Source organism: Rhinolophus sinicus, chromosome X (genome assembly GCF_036562045.2).
Source record: "Rhinolophus sinicus isolate RSC01 chromosome X, ASM3656204v1, whole genome shotgun sequence".
Taxonomy (NCBI): Eukaryota; Metazoa; Chordata; class Mammalia; order Chiroptera; family Rhinolophidae; genus Rhinolophus; species Rhinolophus sinicus.
Window position 1 is genome coordinate 85,080,829 of NC_133768.1, and position 24,473 is coordinate 85,105,301.

Here is a 24,473-nt window from a genome sequence, read left to right on the forward strand (position 1 = left end):
TCTTATATTAAAATATGACCAGGTCTTATATTAATATTTGCTCCAAAAGATGCATTAGAGGTGATGGTCTGGCTAGGTCTTATTTCCTCGGAAACATTATATATATATATATATATATATATATATATATATATATATATATTAATGTGAGCATAGAAAAGCGGATGATTTTGTTCTCAATGTGTTTGGGCCTCTCTCAAGTAGTCTCGTGGAGCAATCTAACTTCAAATTTCTAAAATTATGAAAATGTCTAGATAAAACATTACATTGAAAAAGAAAAGGGCCTCTTACATAGAAAACCTACTGAGCATTTCCTGAATTGTTTTTAATTCTTCAATGATACCCAGCCCCGAATTTCACAGGTAAGTGGATGGGGAAGTCAACAAGGGGAAGTCTCCCCCAAACGAATAGACTATCATTCAATGACTTCTTTAACAAATAATTTAATATGCTGCTATATGCATGACTCAGTGAGTTAGTATGTAGGAGTTTTTTCCTTCTACAAATTAGACTGTGGTTTGTTGTAGTGATTGAGGATTGTGACATTTTTTTTCTTTTAGATCTTATTTGTGACGATAAAAACAAATTTCCTTAAGACAGGAGGAAGTTTTATCTACATTATACACATTTCCCCTTATTATATTTATCATATCTACCATTGCATCAAGCCATCCATCATCTCCAACAAATCTTACAAAGGTGCAGTGAATATAGTGCATAGAATTTGGAATTTGGTATTTCCTTCTTAAATTTCAGTAGACTGTTTAAGAACTTTTATACTTGAAGTTCTGAAACTAATTCAGAAAGAGTTATTATAATTACTGTAAAAGCAAAGTCGAATTTTTTTGTTGTTGTTACCAGTTTCATTAAATACCTGAAGGTATACAATTTATGCCTTGTTCATCTATAACAGATGGAAAGAAAAAAGATTTAGTATTAATTGAAGAACCATTCCCATTAACTAGTTCTTTTGTGCACTTATATTATGTACAACCTGCCTATCTCACCCTTAGTCCCACAAACCCTGCACCAAAAATTCAAAAAAGGGAAAGTCCAACTACAAAATATGACGCTTTTTGCAGTGAGGCCTCACTCAGCTCACATCAGTAGGATCACTGCTGCCCCAAGTGAGATTTCAAGATAATTGAAGTGTACTCTCTTAAGTATTGAGACTTTTATGATTTCTGATGGAAATCTTCCATAAAATTATTATACATATAGCTATGTTTTTCAGCAGAAATCACTGATTGCAACAAGCCATTTCTCTGATGACTCAGGCATTCACAAAGAACACCCCTGATTATACTCTGCATTAGTACAAATGTTGTCTGCTTTTTTTAAATCCCCTCCTTCTCCTTTAAGTCAGTCTGTCATTTGCTCTGTTGCTAATATACATCTTTTTAATATCACCCCCTCCCACTATACATAACCTTTCTAATTTGTAGCTTTTCATTTACTGTGAACTGAAAAACCAAAATTGGTAAGAACTGTATATTAAATAAGTGTTAAAGAGGCACTGAAAGTAAGGATGAGGAAATAATTGTGGCCTTCAAGGCAGCAGCTTTGTGACACCTAAAGGTTTCTATCTTTAGACAACTTTCCCATATATTCCAGTTTAAGCTAAGTTTTGAAAGAGTGATGTTGTGAGACATCTACCTTCAAATGAGTTTGTTTTGAACAGATCCTCTGGGCCTGGACTAAAGAGGATATTCCAATAAATTCAAGTTTTTCTCAACCTGAAGAGATAATCTTAGTGAATAACCCCTTCCCACAGTTATTTAACATCACATAATTACATGCTGCACATTCTAAACACTTTTTTGGATGTTATTTGGTTTGATGTTGACAACACTGCTGAAATAGGAAGGACCAGGCTCATTATCCCAGATTATAGATAAGGAAATGAAAGCTGGAGAAAGTTGAGTGATTCACCCAGTCAAACAAAGTGCATGACAAGGTTGGCTCCTGGGTTCTCGTTTGGGGCTCCTTTCACAACATTAATGTCTTCCATGGCTTCCTCTCACCTTTCCTATGCTCAAAAGGACACTAAGCCCTTCTTCTGATAAGAAAGACATACTCCATTTCTTTTGGGCTTGCTTCTTTGTTTCTGTCTAGGCTCTGCTAGATTTCTTTAGGAATCTTGCTCATTTGTTTGGCAGAACTTAAAACCCTCTGATTTTATTGTGTTGAGGGTTATCAGTGAATTAAAAATTCAACAAATGTATGGTCCCAGCTTGCCATCAAAACTTAACAAGTGTCACCAGTAAAGATGTTTCTCACAAGTGGATACTGAAAAATATATCCCAGCAGATACCTAACAGCTCATTTTGTGTCATAGCAGCATGAAAAATCACCTCCTCAAGACATTCATTAACCTTTGATTTCGTCCATAAATAACCAGTCAGAAATGTGGCTCATATTTTAGATTAATTAAAACAGTGCTCTCACTTCATGTTTTCTCCATCTCTCTTTCCCTCCTTTCTTCCCTCCCTCCCTTCACTTGAAATGACTTGAGGGCTTCTAATGTCAGCATGATAAGCATGGTATTTGAATATGTGGTTCCACTCCTCTGAGCCAGCTCAAATCTCATATCCCCCAGGAAGACTTCGTTATATACTCCAGCAGTCCTTAGACACCTCTTCTCCCAGAACCTAGAGCAATCATTGGTATTTTACATTTAGCATGTATTAAGAAACCATGTAATGAACTGCCAGGAATATGGGTTCTAGAGGCAGACAGACCCAGGTTCTAATTCCAGCTTTACCACTTCTTAGCTATGTGACCTTGGGCAAATGACTTAAATTCTCTTTGGCTGAGATGCCTCATCTATCAAATGGAACTAGTGATATTTAATCTATTAAATTGTTCTAGGGATTAAATACATATAAAGTACTTAGCACAGTCCCTGGCATATATTAGGTACTCAATTAAGGGCAATATTTTATTATTATTGCAATGTCTTTTTATATATAGTTCTGGTTTTGTATATGAGGTCTGACAATTAAAATCATGAACTTGCCACCATGCACTTACATTGGCAGCACTGTACAAACAGCTCGGTATGGTTTCATAACTTTGGTACAGCAGTGTCTCACAGCTGTGTTCATGTCGACGTGTGGCGGTGTCTTGCTGAGAGGCATTCATTACTGTTGTTGCACGTTTTTATGTGCCGTCACGAGAATGTCTGGGGTTGAATTAGAGCAACAAACAAACATTAAATTTCTTACACAATGTGATTTATAGATGATGTAATACAGAATTGTATACCTGAAAACTATGTAACTTTACTAACAATTGTCACCCCAATAAACTTTAATTTAAAAAAAAAATCTTGTTAAACTTGGCAAGAGCAAAAGTGAAATCAGGGGCATGTTAGTCCAAGTTTATGGGGGAAATGCCATGAAGAAAACAGCAGTGTACAAATGGAGTAAACATTTTTCTGAGGAGAGAGAACATGTCACTGATGAACAGAGGTCAGGGAAGCCAGTAACGAGCACAACTGATGAAAACACTGCAAAGATTTGTCGAATTGTATGTCAAAATCATTGGCTAACTGTGAGAAGCACAGCAGACCAAGGAAACATCGATAGAAAAACAGTTAGGGAAATCTTAACTGAAAATTTTGGCATGAGAAAGGTGTGTACAAAAATGGTCCTGAGGAAGCTCACCAATGAACAAAAGCAAAGGAGAGTTGAAGTTTGCCAAGACCTTTTGGAGAGGCAAGACCATGTTTTGGGCTGTGTTATCACTGGTGATGAAACATAGGTGTACCAACAGGACTCTGAAACAAAGCATCAAAGTACACAATGAAAGTCAGCCAATTCTCCATGACCAAATAATTCCAGCAGTCCAAATCAGGAGTCAAAACGCAGTTGCTAACTTTTTTGATATCAGAGGGATTATTCATTAGGAATTTGTACCAACTGGATAAACAGTTAACCAAGTTTACTATTTGGAAGTGGTGAAAGGCTGCATTAAAAAGTTAAATGACCTGAACTTTTCGCCAACAATTCATGGCTCTTGCACCACGACAATGCACCAGTTCACACGGCACTGTCTGTGAGGGAGTTTTTAGCCAGTAAACAAATAACTGTATTGGAACACCCTCCCTTCTCACCTGATCTGGCCCCCAATGACTTCTTTCTTTACCCAAAGATAAAGGAAATATTGAAAGGAAGACATTTTGATGACATTCAGGACATCAGGGTAATACAATGAACACTGATGGCCATTCCAGAAAATGAGTTCCAAAATTGCTTTGAAAGGTGGACTAGGCGCTGACGTCAGTGCATAGCTTCCCAAGCGGAGTACTTCAAAGGCGACCATAGTGATATTCAGCAATGAGTCATGTAGCAATTTTTCTAGGATGAATTCACAAATATAATTGTCAGACCTCGTACGTGCAATTTTATTGTCTTCACAAGTTGTTTTTAAACCCTGTGACAGCTGTGTCCAAATGGAACTTATCATGAAGCTTAAACTTAATGGTCTCTTACTTACATGGATTCTATTCAAGGCTTTATTGCAAATATTGTATTCATAATTTTGTATTGTTTTTCTTAAAAAGTGTTCCTAAGGTGCTATTAGCTTCAGGCCTGTACAAATCCTGGTTCCAGCTCTGGTTGTGTCCTCAACTTTTATGTTACCCACCTCCTTGTTCCCATTCCCTGTATTCAAAACAGTACTTTGCACATACTTGGTAGTCAATAAAATGACGTTTTATAAAATCCTCAATTAACCAGAATTTCTGATGTACTTAGCTATCTGGAAATAAGCTATGTCAGGCATTCAGTCAAAAACTTCCAGCTGCCAACCAATACATTTCATTGGAAAATATTGAATCCACTTACATATTTTGAGATAATAAAAAATGCACTTTGTAAATGATAAGGATATGAGTCAGTTTTACTCATGAAAATTACAATGAGAATGATGAACCTAAGGCAAGGTTTCTCAACCTTGGCTCCACTGACTTTTTTGCTGGATAATTTTTTTGTTGTGGGGGGCTTTCCTGTCCATTGTAGCACATTCAGAAGCATCCCTTGCCTCTACCTGCTAGATGCTAGTCACCCTTCTCAGATGTGACAACCAAAAATGTCTCTAGGCATTGCCAAATGTCCCCTAAAGGAAAATTTCCTTCCCCACTACCGTAAGGCATCATATTCAGCACCAAAAGATGTACAGATGGTCACAAATTTTTCAGATTAAAGCAGGAAAAAGGAATGCAAGCATTTTAGAAAAGTTTTCAATAAGCAAAGCAAACTCAATTAACCTGAAAATCCCATTAACCCCATTCCTTGACTGTTCTGTTCCCTCAGCATTCCAGATAACAACAATAAAAGTACCATACATTCTATTTTCTCATTTGTATGCAAAGTTCAGCCCATTTGCCATCTCAAAAGCTAAGTACAGAAATCCAGTTCATGGGGTGGGGGAATCATCAGCTTCATTGCTTTCACCATCTATGTTAAGTGAGAGTGATGTTACTGACCTGAAAATTTAGTTTTTTTCCTTTGTTGTTGACATTTTTAACTTTGATATTCGCAATTCTTCCTGTATTCTCTGCCTGAAAGTGAAATGCGACAAAAGGAAATCTGGTCCACTTACCTGTGATTTTACTGTATAAAGACCTAACATTTTGTTGATCACTTAAAAGTAATTTGTTCTAGCCATCACACTGATTATGCAATTGAAAGGGGGATCGAATATATGGTGATGGAAGGAGAACTGACTCTGGGTGATGAACAAACAATGGGATTTATAGATGATGTAATACAGAATTGTACACCTGAAATCTATGTAATTTTACTAACAATTGTCACCCCAATAAATTTAATAAAATAAAATTTAAAAAAAAAAGAAAGAAAATATTCTTCTTGAATAAACAATATTTTTTATTTCTTTCTGTAGGTTGTGATCCTGGGGAAACATTCAAGAGGTTATCACTACATGCTTGCTAATCTGGTAAGAGCAAACAATGTTTAAGTTTCCTAGGGCAATGTACTCTATTTCATTTGTGTCGTGTGTAATTGTCTAAAAAAGAAATACATGAATTACCTAATTTGTTCTCTCGATGTTTGGAGAATGAGTCAGTAAATACCAAAACCTGAATGTAATAGCCTTATTTTCAATTATGTTGTCTCTATTTTAGTTGTGAAGCTTATTATATTTTCTCCTCATTTAAAAAATAATAATTTGATGTGTTTCTTAACTGACTATTCTTAGATTCAATTTGGATTTGAAATTTAAACCATTGTACCCAGGTTTGAAATGCAAAACAAAAGATGGGGGCACATGACTCTTTCCCCAATTAATCCAAGTGTATGTGCACATCAGTACTGGATTTGTTTTCCTGAAGCAGACTACTACCAAATCTTTTCAAGCCAGATGCTAGAAATAGGTTGAACATGGAATATTAAGTTACTTTGCCAAAGTGCATATCTACCTTTCTACTTATAAAACACAACTTAAATCTCTACCTTCAAACAGTCCATGCCTTTAAAATTTGTGACATTCTGGAAGCTAGTATTTCATTTAGATTATTTTAAGCTCTTCTTTTTCTAAAAGGATAATTGGTTTATGGATTAACAAAATGGCTTCTAAATCAGTAATATATATTTGGCAGAGGTTCTGAATGATATTCCAAGAGAAATGTTAAATTATTACTTTGAAACTAAGAATCTATTAAATTATTACATAACGTATGCCCTAATCCCAATTTTGTTTCATTAGTAAAATAGACCCATAACCATTACAAGGCTCTTAAAACAAAAGAATATCAACAAATTTGAAAGATAATTGTAATTATATTCTTAGATTTCTTCATTCAAAGGAAAAAAATCTTAATTTGTTTTACTAATGAATATTTTTTTAAATGAGAAAGGAAATGTTAATTAAACCCCTTTCTCAGGAAGTGTGTACACTAAAAAACTGTATAAGATGAAAATTAGAACAACTGCTTTGAAATATAGCATGCAAAAAATATATAGCATGCATCTTTTCCAATAAATTGCTCAAAGTGGAGCACTGCAGTCCATTTGGAGAAAAATGAATGGGCTCTTTTAGGGAAAACTCTTGATTCTTAATTTACATCTGAATACATTGAATTTGTTTTTTAGGCAACCAATAGGTAAAGGATATTTGTTCACTCACTGGAGGTTGTACCAAACTTGGCAGGAAACAAGGAGGTCATGGCATAGCATGTGGGGCAGTTATTGATAGGTTTTTACTATTTTTTCCTCACCAATAAGTTTTTCGCTTTCCTTCCTCCCTTCCTCCCTGTCTTCCTTCTTTCCTTTCTCCCTCTTTCTTTACCTTCTCCTCCATCTTGTAAGTCCTAGGGTTCACCTGTCACTGACAGTAAATGATATGACTCTAGGTAGTACATACAAAAACTTTTTTATTATAATGGTAATGTATTTATTTGATATGTATTAGAAAAATATAAAATTAGCATATCAAAATCCAAATTTTATGGATATTATTACTTCACACAGGACTAAAGTAGAGATTTAACAACAAATGAAATATTTTTAATGTGTCAAATGTGTTACAGAAATAACAGCATGAGGGATAACCAGATACAGCAAAATCTGTTTTTTGTATACATGACTGGTGGTGGACAACTGAAATTTTGTAAAGAACATTGAACTAGGGGTCAGAAAATTTGGGATGTCATATTGTCTTTGCCACTAGTTAGCTATGGCACTTTGGGTAATTCATTTCACTTCTGTGGACCTCAGTTTCCTTACTATTAAACTCAGATGAGAGTGGGGGTTATTGATGTATTGGTTTGATCCTTTGGGAATAGATACTAAGGTATAATTAGAAACGTAAGATATTTATTAGGAGTAATACCTGTGAAAAATAAAAGGGAAAGAGACACAAGTAAGCAAGGAGAGCTTCAGACCGCAATATAGTTCTGATATAAATGAAGCAGATGGAAAAGAAGGAAGTTTGATAAGAAGAGCTTTAGACTGTGGTATATCTCTAAGAAAGTCCACACAACTGGGAGCTCTGGTGCAAAGCTTGTTCATAGAGGAACCCCATGCTGCCCCAAAATGGTGAGCCATTGTACCCCCCACTTTGCTCAGCCATTGGCTGGCAGCTGCCCAGGAAGCACACACCTCTGGCGTGAAAACTGAGGTAGACCCTGAAGGCACTGGAAGCTGGAGGCTGTCAGCTAACTCAACTCCTGGAGGTAAGTTCTATCTTAAAGGGAGAGCTGAGCCATGTACACCAATGGCTCTCTCAGTTGGATTAAAATGACCAGATGATCTGTAAAGACCTTTCCCATTCTAAAATTCTAGTGGGTCTTCCTAATCCTACTGATAAGCCTTCAGGTGAGTTCTGGTTTCAACTTTGAGACACAGACATGACAAAAATGAAAGCCTATGGAGTGATACAACTGCAAGAGATACAACTAGGAGAAGGTTGGGGAAAAGATGGTAAAATGAATGTCTAACACAGAACTCAGAATTATGAAACCTTGGGAGGATGCTACTATAAGAAACAAGCAAAGTTTGTTCCTTGAAAATGAATGTAATATATAATATCATGCTAGTCTGGGTAATGAAAATATGAACTTATTCTCCATGCTTTGAGTTGCCACCCCTTCTCTTCCTCTAGTAATCTTCTTTTCATTGGAACACAGCCTTGTGTTTCCATAAGTCCCTGTACTCTACATCACATTGCATATGGCAATAGTGATAGGAACTGCTGCTAATCTCTGATAAAAAAAAATAATGAGACAAATTATCCCTACTATGGTTTCCAGATTTTTAAAGTGGATTAAAAAAAAACCAAACCTCTCCATGAAAGACATACGCAAAACATACACAGCAAACCAAAACTACATAGAAGTCAATTAGATGGCAAAAAAAAAGGAAAGTGGAGCTAAGAAAATGTTTCCTTTCAAGATGAGCCAGCTGGATGGAAACTGAAGGTATATACAGGAGAACAAAGTCAATCTGTGTCTTAGTGTAACAAAAGCACAGAACCACTGCCTCCTTCTACAAATGCAAAATCAAAGATAGTCACACTGCTTATCTAATCTTTCTGGAATCACCTGCACCAGATCCCCAGGTGTCCCCTTTGCTATTGAGCCCCATCTATCTGGCAAAGACTTCTATGTGCTTTTACATGGACCTTCCCTGGCAACAATCCTAAAGTGAGAAAACTTGGATAGTGCATAAATGCTTCAACAAAGGCCTTTCACATGTCAGGGTGTACTTTTCAGTGTGGACAACAAGGTGCAAAACTTTTTAAATTGTTGAAATCCCTGGAAGAAACAAAAGATTCCATCAGGAACACAGGCCACATATATGGTCTGTTCAGGCCAGAAGTTGACATCTCAATAGAACAAGTAAGTCTCTTATAAATTCTGTATAAGTTGATGATGTCATTTCTTCTTAGGAGTCGTTCCATAATTAATTGTTTTCTCTTCTTTTTTCTCTCTCAGGTGGTAATGTTTCTCCACTCTAATACCAGAGGTAACCAGTATTTATATAATTTGTCAGTCAAGCAGCCTCTTTCTTTCATGGTAAGAAAGAAAGGATCCTTTACACTGCATTCCCAGACATGTTATGTACTGTGATATAATCTTTTCATATATGTCAATAATAGCTCAGCAAAATAAGTCAGAAAAAATGGAGAACCATATGATTTCACTGATGTGTGGTATATAAAACTGAAAACAACAAAGGAACAGGCAAACAAAGGAAGAAACAAAAACTCATAGACACAGACAATAGTTTAGTGGTTACCAGAGGGTAAGGGGGGAGGGGAGTGGTAGATGAGGGTAAAGGGGATCAAATATATGGTGATGAAAGGAGAACTGACTCTGGGTAGTGAACACACAATGTAATATATAGATGATGTATTACAGAATTGTACACCTGAAACCTATGTAACTTTACTAACAATTGTCACCCCAATAAACTTTAATTAAAAGAAGAACCCTATATTAACCCTAGGAATAATGAAAGAAAGCACAAGATCAGGTGCTACAAGGCAGGTTTAAATCCCAAGAGTTCATCTAACTAGCCTTGCAACAAACCAAACCTCTCTGAAGCTGCTTCTTAATCTGTAAAATGAAGAGTTAGACCAGATTGCTATTTCCCAAAGTGTGCTATTTGTACATGAGATGATTTTAGGTAGTACATAGCTAAAGTTCTTAAACTGATTAGTTTTGAATTTATATTAAATATGTATTAGGAAAAGACAAAAACTATCCCATCAATTCTGTGCTTTTACAGATGTCATTCTTCAGAACGAGGATAAAGTAGATATTTAGGTTAAAAAACATAGTCAATGTAAAGAAAAAATGTTAGGTAAATAATACTTCAGATGATCACCTATTGCAAAATTTAAAAAAAACTGTAAAGATGGTTTATTAATGACTAAAATTTGGAAAAATATCCCAAGGTCACTTCCAGCTCTACATTTCTTCCTCATGTAGGGTCACTTTGGACAGAGAAGGCCAGGAGTGAGAGTGTAGGCACCTCAGCTGGGTGAATACTGAGGACATAAATCAGGGAGCAAAAACAGAGCCATGTTCAGAAAAACAGACACATAGACCAATGGAATAGAATTGAGAACCCAGAAATAAAACCACATAAATATGGACAGATAATTTTTGACAAACAAGCTAAAAACATACAATGGAGCAAAGACAGCCTCTTCAATAAATGGTGCTGGGAGAATTGGATAGCCACGTGCAAAAGAATGAAACTGGACTGCTATTTGTCACCATGTACCAAAGTTAATTCAAAATGGATCAAAGACTTAAGCATAAGACCTGACACAATAAACTGCATAGAAGAAAACATAGGTACTAAACTTATGGACCTTGGGTTCAAAGAGCATTTTATGAACTTGACTCCAAAGGCAATGGAAGTAAAAGCTAAAATAAACGAATGGGACTATATGAAACTTAAAAGCTTCTGCACAGCAAAAGAAACCATTGACAAAATAAAGAGGCCACCAACTGAATGGGAGAAGATTTTTGCAAACAGTGCCTCCGATAAGGGGCTAGTATCCAGAATATACAAGGAACTCATGCAACTCAACAACAAAAAAACAAACAACCCAATTGAAAAATGGGCAGAGGACTTGAAGAGACATTTCTCCAAAGAGGACATACAAATGGCAAATAAACATATGAAAAATGCTCAACATCACTAATCATCAGAGAAATGCAAATCAAAACCACAATGAGATATCACCTCACCCCAGTCAGAATGGCTATCATCAACAAGACAAATAGTAACAAATGTTGGAGAGGTTGTGGAGAAAAAGGAACCCTCATACACTGTTGGTGGGAATGCAGACTGGTGCAGCCGTTATGGAAGGCAGTGTGGAGGTTCCTCAAAGAATTACGAATAGAATTGCCGTATGACCCAGCAATCCCTCTCCTGGGTATCTACCCAAAAAATCTGAAAACATTTAGAGATAAAGACACGCGCCAATGTTCATTGCAGCTTTGTTTACGGTGGCCAAGACATGGAAACAACCAAAATGTCCTTCGATAGATGAATGGATAAAGAAGTTGTGGTACATATACACAATGGAATACTATTCGGCAGTGAGAAAAGATGATATAGGAACATTTGTGACAACATGGATGGATCTTGAGAGAGTAATGCTGAGCGAAACAAGTCAGACAGAAAAAGCAGAGAACCATGTGATTTCACTGATATGTGGTATATAAACCAAAAACAACAAAAGAACAAGACAAACAAATGAGAAACAGAAACTCATAGACACGGACACTAGTTTAGTGGTTGCCAGAGGGTAAGGGGGGTGGGGGGGGAGGTGAGGGTAAGGGGGATCGAATATATGGTGATGGAAGAACTGACTCTGGGTGATGAACACACAATGGGAATTATAGATGATGTAATACAGAATTGTACACCTGAAATCTATGTAATTTTACTAACAATTGTCACCCCAATAAATTTAATTAAAAAAAAAAAAGAAAAAAAAAAGAAGAAAGCGGGAAAAAACACAAATACATGGAGACTAAACAACATACTTTTAAAGAACGACTGGGTCAAATAAGAAGTTAGAGGAGAGATCAAAAGATACATAGAAACAAATGACAATGAAAATACATCCTACCAAAATTTTGGGATGCTGCGAAAGCAGTTTTAACAGGGAAATTTATCTCATTACAGGCCTATCTCAAGAAACAAGAAAACTCCCAAATAAATAACCTCATGTTACACCTTAAAGAACTAGAAAAAGAAAAACAAGTAAAACCCAAGTTCAGCAGAAGAAAGGAAATAACAAAAATTAGAGCAGAACTAAATGAAACAGAAGAACAAAAAGACAATAGAAAAACTTAATGTGACAAAGAGCTGGTTCTTTGAAAAGAATAACAAAATTGACAAACCCTTGTCTAGACTCACTAAGATAAAAAGAGAGAAGACACTAATTAACAAAATCAGAAAAGAAAATGGGATAGTTATCACGGACACCACAGAAATACAAAGGATCATCCAATAATGCTATGAAGGACTATATGCCACAAAATTCAATAACCTAGAAGAAGTGGACAAGTTCTTAGAAACATAGAGCCTTCCAAGGCTGAACCATGAAGAACTGGAAAATCTAAACAGACCAATCACCAGTAACAAAATTGAATCAGTCATCCAAAACCTTCCCAAAAGCAAAAGTCCAGGACTAGATGGCTTCACTAGTGAATTCTACCAAACCTTCAAAGAGGATCTAATACCAATCCTGCTCAAATTCTTCCAAAAAATTGAAGAAGAGACAGTACTGCCTAACTCATTTTATGAGGCCAACATTACCCTGATACCAAAACCTGGTAAGGACAGCACAAAAAAAGAAAACTACAGACCAATATCTCTGAGGAATACCGATGCAAATATCCTAAATAAAATTCTAGCAAACCGAATACAACAATGCATTAAAAATATTATTCATCACGACCAAGTGGGGTTCATCCCTGGAGCACAAGTATGGTTCAACATACGCAAATCCATCACATAAACAAAATAAAGGACAAAACTTAGATGATTATATTAATTCATGCAGAAAAAGCATTTGGCAAGATACAACATGCATTTATAGTTAAAACACTTAATAAAATAGGTATAGAAGGAAAATAACTTAACATAATAAATGCCATATATGACAAACCCTCAGCTAACCTCATAATTAATGGTGAAAAACTGAAGCCTATGCCCTAAGTTCAGGAACACGACAGGTTTGTCCCCAATCACCTCTGCCTTTAACATAGTGTTGGAAGTCCTTGCCAGAGCAATCTGGCAGAGAAATAAAAGGCATCCAAATTGGGAATGAAGCAGTTAAATTGTCACTTTGAAGGTAACATGATGCTATACATAGAAAACCAAAAAGACTCCACCATAAAGCTATTAGAAACAATCAACGAATACAGTAAAGTTGCTGGCAACAAAATCAACGTACAAAATTCCATTGCCTTCCTATATACTAACAATGAAATCTCAGAAAAAGAAATACAAAACACTATTCCTTTTGCAATTGCAGCAAAAAGAATAAAATACCTAGGAATAAACTTAACCAAGGATGTGAAAGACCTATATGCTGAAAACTATTAGACATTTTTAAAATAAACTGAAGAAAACACACAGAAATAGAAAGACATTACGTGCTCAAGGAATTGAAGAATTAACATAGTTAAAATGGCCATATTACCCAAAGCAATATACAGATTTAATGCAATCCCCATCAAAACCCAAATGGTATTTTTAAGGAAATAGAACAAACAGTCATCAGATTTGTTTGGAACTGTAAAAACCCCAAATAGCCAAAGTAGTCTTAAGAAAAAGAACAATGCTGGAGGTATCACACTCCCTGACTTTAGTTTGTACTACAGGGCAACAATAATCAAAACAGCATGGTACCACAGTTTCTTAATCCAGTCTTCTACTGATGGGCATTTCGGTTGTTTCCAGGTCTTGGCTATTGTATATAGTGCTGCAATAAACATAGGAGTGCATAAAGATTTTTGAATTGGAGTTTTGGATTTCTCCGGATAGATACCTAGGAGTGGGATTGCTGGATCAGAAGGTAGTTCCATTTTCAGATTTTTGAGATATCTCCAAACTGTTTTCCATAGTGGCTGCACCAATCTGCATTCCCACCAACAGTGCACCAGCGTTCCCTTTTCTCCGCATCCACGCCAGCACTTGTTGTTTGTTGATTTATTGATAGTACATTTATACAATGGAGTATTACGCAGCCATAAAGAAGAAAGAAATCTTACCATTTGCAACAACATGGATGGACCTAGAGAACATTATGTTAAGTGAAATAAGTCAGAAAGAGAAAGACAAATACCATATGATCTCACTTATATGTGGAATCTAAAGAAAAGAATAAGTGAATGAACTAATCAGAAACAGTTTTGGAAAAAGGGAGGAAAAACTGAGGGTTGCTAGATGGGCAGGGGGGTGGGGATAAGGGGAAGGTGAGAGGTTTTGGGAACGTACAGAGGGATAGTGGATGGGGGGAGGGGGGTTCACACAGTGTGAGGGATATAAATGATAAATGTCTAAGTTTTGCTTTGTCTTGTGCACCTGAAACTAATTAAGAAAAAACAAACAAACAAACAAAAAAAAACAGCATGGTATTGGCAGAAAAACAGACACATAGACCAATGGAATAGAATTGAGAACCCAGAAATAAACCCCCATAAATATGGACAGATAATTTTTGACAAAGAAGCAAAAAACATACAATGGAGAAAAGACAGCCTCTTCAATAAATGGTGCTGGCAGTATTGGAAAGCCACGTGCAAAAGAGTGAAACTGGAATGCTATCTGTCACCATGTACCAAAATTAATTCCAAATGGATCAAGGACTCAACCATAAGCCCTCAAACATTAAACTGCATAGAAGCAAACATAGGAACTAAACTTATGGACCTTGGGTCCAAAGAGCATTTCATGAGTTTGACTCCAAAGTCAAGGGAAGTAAAAGCTAAAATAAATGAATGACACTATATCAAACTTAAAAGCTTCTGCACAGCTAAAGAAACCATCGACAAAATAAAGAGGCAACCAACATATTGGCCCAAGATTTTTGCAAACAGTGCCTCCGATAAGGGGCTAATATCCAAAATATACAAGGAACACATGCAACTAAACAACAGAAAAATGAAAAACACAATTGAATAACGGGCAAAGGACCTGAAGAAACCTTTATCCAAAGAGGACATACAAATGGCCAATAGACTTATGAGAAAATGTTCAACATCACTAATCATCAGAGAAATGCAAATCAAAACCACAATCATGTACACCTGAAATCTATGCAACTTTACTAACAATTGTCACACCAATAAACTTTAATTAAAAATAATTAAAACCACCATAAGATATACCTCACCCTAGTTAGAATGTCTGTCATCAACAAGACAAATAGTAACAACTGTTGGAGAGGCTGTGGAGAAAAAGGAACCCTCATACACTGTTGGTGGGAATGCAGATTGGTGCAGCCGTTATGGAAGGCAGTGTGGAGATTCCTTAAAAAATACGAATAGAATTACCAAATGACACAGCAATCCCTCTCCTGGGTATCTACCCAAAAAATTGAGAACATGTAGCCATGAAGACAAGTGTGCTCCAATGTTCATTGCAGCTTTGTTTACGGTGGCCAAGACATGGAAACAACCAAAATGTCCTTCGATAGATGAATGGATAAAGAAGTTGTGGTATATATACACAATGGAAAACTATTCGGCAGTAAGAAAAGATGAAATAGGACCATTTGTGACAACATGGATGGATCTTGAGAGTATAATGCTAAGCAAAATAAGTCAGACAGAAAATGTAGAGAACCTTATGATTTCACTGATATGTGGTATATAAATGAAAAACAACAAAAAAATAAGACAAACAAATGAGAAACAAAAACTCATAGACACAGACAATAGTTTAGTCGTTACCAGAGGTTAAGGGGTGAGGGCGGTCGTAGATGAGGGTAAAGGGGATCAAATATATGGTGATGGAAGGAGACCTGACTCTGGGTGGTGAACACACAATGGGATTTATCGATGATGTAATGCAGAATTGTACACCTGAAATCTATGTAACTTTGCTAACATTTGTCACCCCAATAAACTTTAATTTGAAAAGAAAACCATAGGCACTTGTAAGATTAAATTAGCCAACTCTGAGACTCTCATTCTTCCTGTCCAAAAATCCCTACTTTATAGTCAATCATCTCTCTCTCTCTCTCTCTCTCTCTCTCTCTCTCTCTCTCTCTCTCTCTCTCTCCCCCCTACTTTCCACCCTCCCTCTCCATCCCTCTGACCCTCTCTTTCTCGCCTGCCTGAAATTAACAAGGAAAGATCACTTCCTACCCAATATTCTAACAAGATGAATTGAAAGAATTCTGTTTTTTCCCCCAGACCCCCAGAATATATCCTTTAAAACAGTGCTTCTCAAACTATCTTTAAAGAAGGGCCAGTTTTTACCCAAATCGTCACAAACCAATAAAAGTATAAGAAAAATAAATTACTAAAAAACATGAAATAAACCAAACAAGATATTAAAAAATATAAGCCCATTTTTTAGTATTAGATTCAACAGCCATATATTACCCTGTCAAATTGCTATAAAGCCTTATAAACTCAACTTCTTTCCTTATTTCATCTCAGACTGGTAACAAAAAGCAAACCAGCAGCAATCCACATACACTTTGGGTAATATTACTCTAAAGGTCTTCATAGTAAGTTATGTTTTCTCTGTACCACTTGTATACCCAATACCTTGTCCACTTCCCTGCAGGGAAGACAGAAGCTGTGGCTTTAAGAACCTTATAATCATATTTGACAGACCAAACTTTTATAGTTCATGATAATTAGCATGGTGATAGAACAGGTGCTGGGACAGGGAGTGAAGAGAAGGCAGAGTGTGGGGAGTCAAAACTCTGCATAGCATGGCCAGAGAAGGCCTTTAGAAAAGGTGACTTTGAAACAATGATCTGAATGGTGAGTCATGTCCAGTTATATGATGGATCAGGGAATGTTCATGCAAAGTATAGGAAACAACATGTGCCAAAGTCCTGAGGCAGAGAAGATCTCAACACCTTCTCTGAACCATCAGAAGGCAATTTGGGTTAGAGCAGAGTGACAAAAATTTCATTATGTAAGCCTTTAGTTGGCCTGGTTAAGGTATTTAGCTTTTTTTCAACAACAAAAGAAAAACATTAAAAAATTTCAAGCAGGGGAGGGACATAATCTGAATTTTTGCTTTAAAAAAAATCAGTGTCAAATGGATGGAACTTCTGATATTTAAATTATACCTCAATATAGCTGTTAATAAAAAAGAGATGAGAGGTTATTTTTCCTACTAATAGCACTTATGCATACCTGTAATTATTTGTATATTCATACAAGTAACTCCCACTGGACTAAAGTGCTGTGAGGTCAGGGACCAAGTTTGAGATGGCTTACTGTTATACCAACAGATAGTATTTAAGAGGTGTCAAAGTATATTTGTTAATTGGAATAGAGAACAAAACAGTGAGTGAAAAATACAAGTAACCTGTAATCAAGTGCTAATTTATATGGTGCAATCTTCAACCCCACATATTACACCTTCCCAGGAGGATGGAGTTGCTTCTAGAAAAAGACCTGTGTCTCTCATTAGCAACCTGATAACTTGAGTTACCACAATTAATGTTCATTTCCCTATAAAAGCATCACCCAGATGAACAATTCAAATGACAGTAAAGGCAGAGCCAGCTTTCATCCAAATTGTGAGACAGATACTTGTCTTTGCCAGCTTCCCAACACTCATTCTACTGTTTTTATCTTCCCTGTAGGTAAGCCATCTTTTGCATTTTTCACCCATAATCTACCACCAACTCAGTGGAAGTCACCCAACTTACCTTGTCTGTTTTCCTCTCTGTACAAAATGTACCCTAAGTATAGTATTATAGGAAGAAAATCTCCACATATCCTAAAAATAAGTGTTGAATATATTTATTTCCAACTCTCAATTATTTACACTGCTAGAAGAAAACTGAATTTCAGTATATATAAATCAAGGGAGACAGGATAATACTAAAGCCATCTGAATATTTGGAGGACTGGGTTGTGTGACTATTCTCAGATCAGGGACAATCTGTGTTTGGATGCCAGCTGTGTAACCAATTTCTGTATAAAAGATGGCCTTGGAGAATTAATCAAAGGTAGCTTACAAGGCTCTGTATGAACTTCTTAGGCACAAAGGTCATGGTTGGTTTTATATGGTCGCATTCAGATGTGGGCAATAGTGCACTACATTAAACAAACAGATGTGATGGGATTGAGAAGTGATATAATTGATGAAGTATAGCAGAACTTACAAATCTAAATGAGTAGTTTCCCTCTCAAAGGAATAACTTCTGGAGCTTATATTCATATATCCAATAAGTATTCCCATTGTTGCACAGAGGCAAATAGTCAAGTGTAGTTAGAACATAGACAGTGAGAAAATAAAGTTTCAAATCACCCTATCTGGGAGCAGTAGGACTCTCTCCCATCTTTCCTTGTCTTCTCCCACCTCTTTTAATATCTCCTTCTGCACACAGTTTACTGACCTAAGTGAAGGAAAAGATAACCACCATGGCAGTTAGCCAAAAAAACAACAATTCAATCAAATGGAGTTGGTGAAATGTAAATAGCACTAGAATTTGATAATTCTAGTCTAAGCACACAAAAATCATTGAGTATCTGATTATCAATTCTAATTATTAAAATCCCCATGGAAAAAATAAAATGGGCTCAACAGAAATTCCATGTAGTACAGCAGGGAATTTGGAAACTTGGAGTCATTTAGCAATAATGTGGTGGCATATGCACACATACCTATTACACAGAAGGCATGGAAAGGCATGCAATAATAATAGACAAAAGAGCATAAAAAGTCAACAATGTGCAGGAGCCTGTGTAATGATTAGGGCACAAAAAAGGGGCATAAACTGGCCTTCTTACTACCTGGTAGACATTACAGAGACAAATTTGATATTGATGATTTTAGTCATTATTTTACTAAATGAAATGATTCTGGAAGAATGACATTTCAATAGAGACAGCCAGAGCTGTAAGTGATGAAGTAGGGGCTTTTTCTAGACAAAGTAACCAAAGAAAAAAGGGCACAGTGTGGTTACAACAAGAGGTATAAAGAAGGAAATGGTATGGATGAGTTCAGGGAAGCAAAATATAACAGATAATGGAAATCCTTGAAGGCCAAGTCAAGATTTTTGACTGTTGATATGTCTGTAGAAAGTAAGGAATCCTTGCCATGATTTAAGGAAAGGAGTATTATGTACTAACTTGTGTTTTTGGAAGGTAAATCTATTATGTAAAGAATAAACTGGAGAGGTAAATAACCGGAATTCAGGGCACCAACTAGAAAACTAGGACAATAATCAAGGCCAGGGATTCTCAAACCCACTTGTGCTTCAGAGTCACCTGATGAGTTTATAAAAATACAGGTACTTGAGCCCCACACCCAGTAACATTATAGGCCTAAAGTACCATTAATTGAAAGGATACAAGAAGGGGAAAATATTTTGAGGGAATATAATATCTTTGCTTTGGGGCACATTATTTTTAAGATGCACATGGAATATGGAAGTTACTTTACTTGGCAGGTAGTTAGAAAACGGGTTCTAGAGTAGAAGAGAAGTTCTAATTGGACTCTCATTGATGTCTCATCCAAAGTGAATTCTAGTTAAAAATTCCACAGGAAAGCTAGAATCAATTTGTTTTACAGACTCTAAAGCCTCAAAATGTAACAAATTCATTGGCTGAGGTACTATGCATGATAAATTGTATCCTCTTAAAAAATTAGATTCTCAGAGCCCAGCTATATGAGAATTTTCATGACTACCTACCCCCCCTTCACTCAAAATTAAAAATGGAAAAAAGGCAAAAAAATAAATTCTAATATCTTTGGTTAGATGAGAAATGCCAGAAGAAACTGGTTTTCAACAACAACAACAAAAAAATGAACTGCTGTGATTCAGAGAAGGGATAGGGCAGTTGCTATAAAACAGAAACCTGCTTAAATAAAATAAGCCACTTTCGCCACAAAAAAAAAAAATCAAAGAAATTTAATGGAATACATTTTATCTTTGGGAAAAATATATTATTTTAATACATATACTTTTTTTTTCTTTTTAATTAAATTTATTGGGGTGACAATTGTTAGTAAAATTACATAGATTTCAGGTGTACAATTCTGTATTACATCATCTATAAATCCCGTTGTGTGTTCATCACCCAGAGTCAGTTGTCCTTCCATCACCATATATTCGATCCCCCTTACCCTCATCTCCCACCCCCCACCCCCCACCCCCCTTAACCTCTGGCAACCACTAAACTATTGTCTGTGTCTATGAGTTTCTGTTTCTCATTTGTTTGTCTTGTTCTTTTGTTGTTTTTGGTTTATATACCACGTATCAGTGAAATCACATGGTTCTCTGCTTTTTCTGTCTGACTTGTTTCGCTCAGCATATACTTTTTAATAGCAGATGAAGCTCAGTGAGGAAATATAATTCATAACACAGAAATTTCCTTTTAGAGTCAGACATGTTAAAATGCAAACATTAAATAAAAGGATATGGGTTTGCTTTCCTTTTTGGGGCAGTTGGCATTGGAAGAAGTGCTTGGGTCAGGTACTTAAACCCTGAAAAACAAGTCACAATGAACTAAAAAGACTTAAAGAACTTTAAACCAATTTTTAATTTAGGTCTGAGTCAAGGTCATAAGTTAAAAGTAAAAATTTATAAACTCATCACACATTTAAAGCAGTAATCGAACTTATACTTTTTCTAAATATGGGGATATTCTGATAATAATAATTTTAAAAATCCTTCTCAATTCACATGTATTGCTGTCTGATCACTGCACTACTTCTACTCACAGCAGCATGGGGGAAGGGGATAAAGTATAAGGAGGAGACTTGGCCTGTGGGACAGAAAGAAGCCAAGGTGGGAGTAGTTAAAGAATGCCTGGAAGGAGAAATCCTCATGAGTGTGGTCAGAGCCAATCAGGTGAGGTAACTGGGTCCTACACATGGGTGCCTCTGCCAGAGAGGAGTGAAGATGGAACTTTCTGGGGAAGGTCACATGATAAAGATTAACCAGTAAAAGACAGCTTCAGGGGTGGAGTCTAAGGTAGCTATCTATGGAGAATAATTTGACAGCTGTCAAGCAGATAGGTAGGGTACATGCCTTCCTCTATCACTCCCTATGCCTGCAATCCCATATCTTTTGGGTTTGGGTGTTGAAAGCAGAACTGTACTTCATTAGATTTTTTTGCAGAAGTTTATGGCTACTGGGGACTCTAAATTCCCCACATAGAAGATTATGGGTGGCCATCCTCAAGTGCTGGTGATTCATGGGAAGGAAGGAAATGGGGGAATAGGAGGCAAGAAACCTCTTTCTTTAGCCAGAAGCTGTCTCCTAAAATATCTGTCTCTACATTTTACCCCACCATTTCCCTTTTTCACTTTTACCTAATGTCTTTGGGTGACAAAATCTGTGTGGGCAATTTTACAAAGGCTTTGAGAAGACCAGATACTTCAGAGATTAAAAAAACAAAAGAATGACAACTCCCCGTTGTAGATCCCAATGTGAAAGAAAACCATGGCCAGGAGTTAGGAAATTAACCACTGACCTAGATGTGATCACATAACACATAACATTCATTTCTACACACCTTAACCTCTCCTGTTCTGTTAGAGATTGGTGCTGAATGGCCCACCCAGTTATAATAATTTTTTATAAGGGTTAGGGAGGACAGGGGATCAAACTTCCCAAAAGTGAAGACTTTGCATGGCAAGCTTCAAGTAAAGATCAACAAAAGGAAAAATATAAAATGCAGACTAGGAACCACCAGCTTCCTACCACTCTCTCCCCTTGTTCTTTTCATTGTTACTTACTGGAACTATGATTCTCAGATCTGTTCAGCTCACGTTGTAACAGAGATTTTAGAAAATTTGTCCTCAATTTTCCATACTAAAGGACAGCAGACGAAAAGCTCAAAAAAGGAAATCCAGCAAGAGATTATGAGCAAGAATAATAATTTAAAATAAAAGGACAAGAGGTTCTGGTCAAGAGGGTGCAGTAGGTAAACACTGTGTTTGTCTCCTCCCATGACCACATAAAAATTACAACTAAACTACAGAACAATCATCATTGAGAATCACCTTAAGTCTAGCTGAACATAAATTTTATAACTAAGAATATATTGCCCAGTGGCTGGCTTCAAAACATGTTGGAGTACCACATGGCTGCATGCATGTAAGGCACACTCAATGAACAGACTGAGCAGGCACCAAAACCCTGCTAAAGAAAATCCTGCTCTGTGGGGTCAGCCCCTGCACAACACGACCTTTACTATACTCACAGGCAGTACTCAAAAACAATCATCCTGAGGGTCAATCTCTCTATATTAAAATACCAACCAAGGCTCAACAACAGGAGGGCACACACAAAACACACAAGGGACACAGCTGGAGAAGCTGGCTCAGATGCCCTGGGAGAATACGCCACTAAACCCCACAGGATATTTACTACATAAGGCCACTCTACTAAGCCTGGGAGACAGAGTGACCCTGCCTAACACATAGAAACAAACACAGGAAGGCACCAAAATGGGGAGACAAAGAAACATGTCCAAAATGAGAGAACAGATCAAATCCTCAGGGGAAAAAAAACAAAACAAAAACAAACGAACAAACAAACAAAAACACACAACTAAACAAAATTGAGATAAGCAACCCACGAGACACAGAGTTCAAAACATTGGTTATAAGGATGCTCAAACTCAGTGAGAACTTCAACAAAACAACAGGAAACATAAAAATTGAGGGAGAAAACATGAAAAATAACCAGTCAGAAAAAAGTATACACACAGCCTTACCATTAAACTAAACATAAAATGACAGGAAATCCTCACATATCAATAATCACCCTAAATGTAAATGGACTGAACTCACCAATAAAAAGGCACAGAGTAGCAGATTGGATCAAAAAACTAAACCCAACCATATGCTGTCTCCAACAGACACATCTCAGCTACAAGGACAAGCATAGACTTAAAAGTGAAATGGTGGAAATCGACACTCCAAGCAAATGGTACCCAGAGAAAATCAGGTGTAGCCATAATGATATCAGATGAAACAGACTTCAAGGTGAAAAAGATAACAAGAGACAAAGATGGACATTTCATAATGGTGAAGGGGACTATACAACAAGAAGACATAACACTCATCAATATTTATGCCCTCAATCAGGGAGCACCAAAATATACCAAGCAACTACTAACAGAACTAAAGGGAGAAATTGACCAAAACACAATTATACTAGGGGACTTAAATACATCATTGACAGCTATAGATAGGTCATCCAAACAGAAAACAAATAACAAAATAGCAGCCCTAAATGACACATTAGATGAAATGGACAAAATTGACACATATAGAGCACTTCATCCTAAAACATAAGACTATACACTCTTTTCTAGTGTACACGGAACATTCTCAAGGATAGACCATATATTGGGACATAAAATCTGCCCCACCAAATTTAAGAAGATTGAAATCATACCAAGCATATTCTCTGATCACAAGGCTTTGAAATTGGATATCAACTGCAAAAATAAAGCAGGAAAAAACACAAATACATGGAGATTAAACAACATACTTTAAAGAATGACTGGGTCAAAGAAGAAATTAGAAGAGAGACCAAAAGATACATAAAAACAAATGACAATGAAAATACATCCAGCAAAATTTTTGGGATGCAGCGAAAGCAGTTTTAAGAGGGAAATTTATCTCATTACAGCCTATCTCAAGAAACAAGAAACTCATAGACACGGACAATAGTTTAGTGGTTGCCAGAGGGTAAGGGGGGTGGGGGGGGAGGTGAGGGTAAGGGGGATCGAATATATGGTGATGGAAGAACTGACTCTGGGTGATGAACACACAATGGGATTTATAGATGATGTAATACAGAATTGTACACCTGAAATCTATGTAATTTTACTAACAATTGTCACCCCAATAAATTTAATTAAAAAAAAAAAAAAAAAGAAACAAGAAAACTCCCAAATAAATAACCTCATGTTACACCTTAAAGAACTAGAAAAAGAAGAACAAGTGAAACCCAAGGTCAGCAGAAGAAAGGAAATAACAAAAATCAGAGCAGAACTAAAAGTAATAGAGAACAAAAAGACAATAGAAAAAATTAATGTGACAAAGACCTGGTTCTTTTTTTTTTTTTTTTTTAATTTATTGGGGTGACAATTGTTAGTAAAATTACACAGATTTCAGGTGTACAATTCTGTATTACATCATCTATAAATCCCATTGTGTGTTCACCACCCAGAGTCAATTCTCCTTCCATCACCATATATTTGATCCCCTTCAAACCCTTGGCTAGACTCACTAACATAAAAAGAGAGA

At 36.4% G+C, this 24,473-nt stretch overlaps 1 protein-coding gene across 5 annotated transcripts in view; it reads left to right on the top strand.

Moving 5' to 3' along the window:
• GRIA3 (glutamate ionotropic receptor AMPA type subunit 3) overlaps positions 1-24,473 on the top strand; it is a 569,577-nt gene that overhangs the window by 333,382 nt on the left and 211,722 nt on the right. For 3 of the 5 annotated variants that reach the window (XR_012493554.1, XM_074324303.1, XM_074324302.1), the window contains exons 5-6: positions 5,911-5,964; positions 9,461-9,541. Coding sequence is in view for 4 of the 5 variants with exons in the window: in XM_074324303.1 (XP_074180404.1) it covers positions 5,911-5,964; positions 9,461-9,541 (135 nt within the window). In the remaining variant the exon portion in view is untranslated. The remainder of the gene's footprint in view (positions 1-5,910; positions 5,965-9,460; positions 9,542-24,473) is intronic. The other 2 variants (XM_074324305.1, XM_074324304.1) reach the window with 1 other exon arrangement.